The following is a 3316-nucleotide window of genomic DNA, read 5'->3' on the forward strand; positions in this document are numbered from 1 at the left end:
AAAAGCAGAGAAAGGAAAAGAAAAGAAAAAAAAAAAAAAAAAAAAAGCAAAATAAAAAACAAAACAAAACAAAAAGCAAAGCAACAAACCAAGCAAAGCAAAGCAAAACAAAACAAAATAATGTTGGTATTGTTGGAGTTTAAGATAAACAATCAAGTTATCGATTTATTCAATGGTATAGGCTTCATATTTTAAGAGTATTTATAACCCTTAAAATATACATAATAAAATAATAAATATTTACATATTACTTTTTTAATGAAAACTTAATAAAATGATTTAAAAAATTACAAACATTATACAATGTTATTTATTTGCTACTCTAATATAACAAATGGCAAAACAATAATCTACTTGATGCAAAAAGAAACATAATATATATACTGTTGTTAATAATAATAATAATAATACAATATATGACAAAAGTAAGTGTCATTTAATTTTGTAATTGTTTTAATTGTAATTGTAATTTAAATTTCCAAACAGTGTTAAATATTCTGTTTCTTGCATTATTCCAATCTCTTCTCCACAAATGTCGCAAGTAAAACATGCTCAGCGTCAAAGTCACTGTTATAGGCCATTCAATACACGAGATATGCACAACTTGTCTTGTTTTCATTTTCCTCTCAACATTATCAATAGGTTGACTCTTTCGCTTGAACCAAGCCATCCGATGTACAGAGAAAGCTGGGAGAGCAATTTCCTCTAATTACAAAGATGGACTTTACTGAGTGGTTCTGTATTTCATAGCAGAAAAGTCCATCATATTATAAGAGTGACTATGGGAGCACTCACACTCTCAGTTATATCGTTATTATCCTTCCTCCTCTCCTTTCCTCTGCGTCTGAGCCACGCTGAACAAATGTTCTACAGCACAAAGCTTTTCTTCTGGACTAAAATATCACTGCACCAGGAAAAGGAGCCAGATGGCACTGCACCAGCGCTGGGATAAGCACAGCTTTCTTAGTCTGCCTTTCATACCCATACATCTGAGTGCGTGTGCAAGAGTATATGAGATTTACAGCTGCTCTATGCAGCGGCGGGAGTAATGAACGAAATTTACTGTTACAGAGTGGCAGCAGTGATGCACAAAATGCTCCGCCGTAATTTTACATTCACTGACACCAGAATCTCCCCACAACAGAGTGGGAGATGTGTCAGATCTGATAATTGCATTGAGATCGAGCCGACAACGGCCACCGAAACCTCATTCTACTTTTCGTCCGTGCTCGAGAAACAATCTGTTGCTGCATTCACAGTTACGCCATCCAAACGTTCCCTCAGTATAAGCCTTTCAGCTGGAGGCGGGAGGCAGATGAGCAGCATTGCCGCTTGATCCCAAGCCAAGAGCTTCAATATTTAATCTCTAATCATTTTTGATTCTTTTGAAAGGAGGAGGCTGCTGTCAAGAAATCTCTGTTCCCCTAACTGACAGAGATGACACGGGCAGGCTTGGGAAGAGAGCAGGGAAAGAGAGTATGAAATTTCACTTCCACATTTAAAAGCTTTGAAAGATGCTTCCTTTCAGGAGCCGAGTGCTTTAATTAAATTACACTGTACGGCTGCATCATTCATCTCATTACTTTGTATTTATAATCCTGCTTAACTCACCAACGAATTGAAAAACAATCTTCAAACTGCTCTTAGAGTAATTATGAAAAATAATATTTTACTAACGCTGATTTTGTTTTTAAATTCCCCTTTGCGCTGCCCTAGATATGCCGAGTTTACAGCAGAGTTTGTGTGGAAATAGAGGCAGTTTGGTGGGAGCAAACACAGGAGGATTATTTCGAGGGCAAGACCAGAAAAGTACGGTTAGACTAAATCCCAGGCCATGACTGTGAGTAGAGATTAATTTGATCCCTATCCATCTGTTAGGAATTTAGTTATGGTCACGGACTAGAGCCAAACTCACTTTCTCCATCTGCAACTTTCCTCATAAACAGGAAGTACTGAACATGAAGTCATTTTGCAACACTTTTCCAGAAGGATTACTGCTTGGCCAGCTTCACATTAGTGTTCCTGTTACACTGCGATTACTGGGGAATCCTTACAGTCTTTACAATTACAATTTGGTCTGTCTGAACTGAAAAAAATGGTCACGTCTAAAATAACTGGTCTTATTCAATTCAAAAATATTATTTAACATCACTGAATCAACCTAAATACATTTTTATTTAAATCTCATTCTAATCAGATAGACAATTGCAGGTTAACACTTTTCGCAGTGTGTATATACAGATTGGTTTTACTATAGTAATCACAGTATTCATTATTTATACTCATCTGTAGGACATGTAAAGTGTTACCACAGTACTGAAAAGTTTCCAGAAGCAACATTACAGATGCAAACACTTGCTAAGCACATGATCAAACACACATTGGTAAGGGAGACGGGGTAGTTACCAAGTTTTTGTTGCCGTTGTTGCAGAGGGGACCTCGGAAAACTCCCTTGATGTTTCGAAAGTGTCCATTGCTGAGGTGTGTGGAGCTGATGACAATGTAGTAACACGCCATGGGGAACCCGAAGCTTCCATGCACAGAGTCCAGCCAAGAGAGAGCAAAACAAGTCCACCCAACAAGCCTTTTCTATTGTTTCTCTGTTTCAGATAAAAGGCACAAGCTCACTTTCCCTCAGTCAGGAACGGAGCGAGCGTGTTCCCTCATCCTCTCGGATCCTCAAACATCAGTCATTTCTCATCGCTCGGTCTGTTACAGTCACTTTGTGGGCTTTTTCTGACGTGCCTCTGCTTCTTATAGTAGCCTCCAGCAATGCGTTATCCCGCTCTCTCCTCTTCCGTGCAACGGCAAAGAGAGTAAGGCAGAGCTGCTCTTTCCTCTTCCTCAGTCTCGGCTCTCTGCGCTGGGCTGAAGTGTGTCTGGGCTGAGTCTCCTGCTCGTTGCGCAAGTGATACGCTCTAGTGAGAGAGCTCCGCTGGGTCTGGCAAAGGAAAGCATGGTGTTATAGCACGCCGTGCGTTGCCGGTCCAATGAACGGGGCCAATGGCAAACAAGCCCCTGGTCTGATGGTGAGGACTGGGATGAGAATTGCATCTGTCACATGCTGCTCTTCCAGATCCACTGAGTCAGCCTCTTCTCTGGAAGGAGCTGAGGCAGCAGTCAGGAGCAGGTAAAGGCAGGCTGAGGCGCTGAGAGAGACGCGTCGGTATTTGTTATATCCCCTATCATCCATCTTTTATCAGGTTAATGTGTTCAAGAGTTGCCATAAAAAGATTTATATGTTCTACGGACACAGATACCTGCAAATCAAAAGTCCTAGGTGATGCAGTTTACAGGCATTGGGTATTTCCTAATG

At 40.1% G+C, this 3316-nt stretch overlaps 1 protein-coding gene across 1 annotated transcript in view; it reads right to left on the reverse strand.

Annotated features, from left to right (window-relative positions):
• znf804a (zinc finger protein 804A) overlaps positions 1-3048 on the reverse strand; it is a 52742-nt gene extending 49694 nt beyond the window's left edge. The window contains exon 1 of the mRNA XM_016565086.1: positions 2407-3048. Within this exon, the coding sequence (XP_016420572.1) occupies positions 2407-2517 (111 nt within the window). The 5' untranslated portion in view covers positions 2518-3048. The remainder of the gene's footprint in view (positions 1-2406) is intronic.
• Positions 3049-3316: the final 268 nt, after the last annotated feature.

The sequence above is a fragment of the Sinocyclocheilus rhinocerous genome, unplaced genomic scaffold (assembly GCF_001515625.1).
Source record: "Sinocyclocheilus rhinocerous isolate Xijiao unplaced genomic scaffold, SAMN03320098_v1.1 scaffold1473, whole genome shotgun sequence".
In the NCBI taxonomy this organism is placed as follows: Eukaryota; Metazoa; Chordata; class Actinopteri; order Cypriniformes; family Cyprinidae; genus Sinocyclocheilus; species Sinocyclocheilus rhinocerous.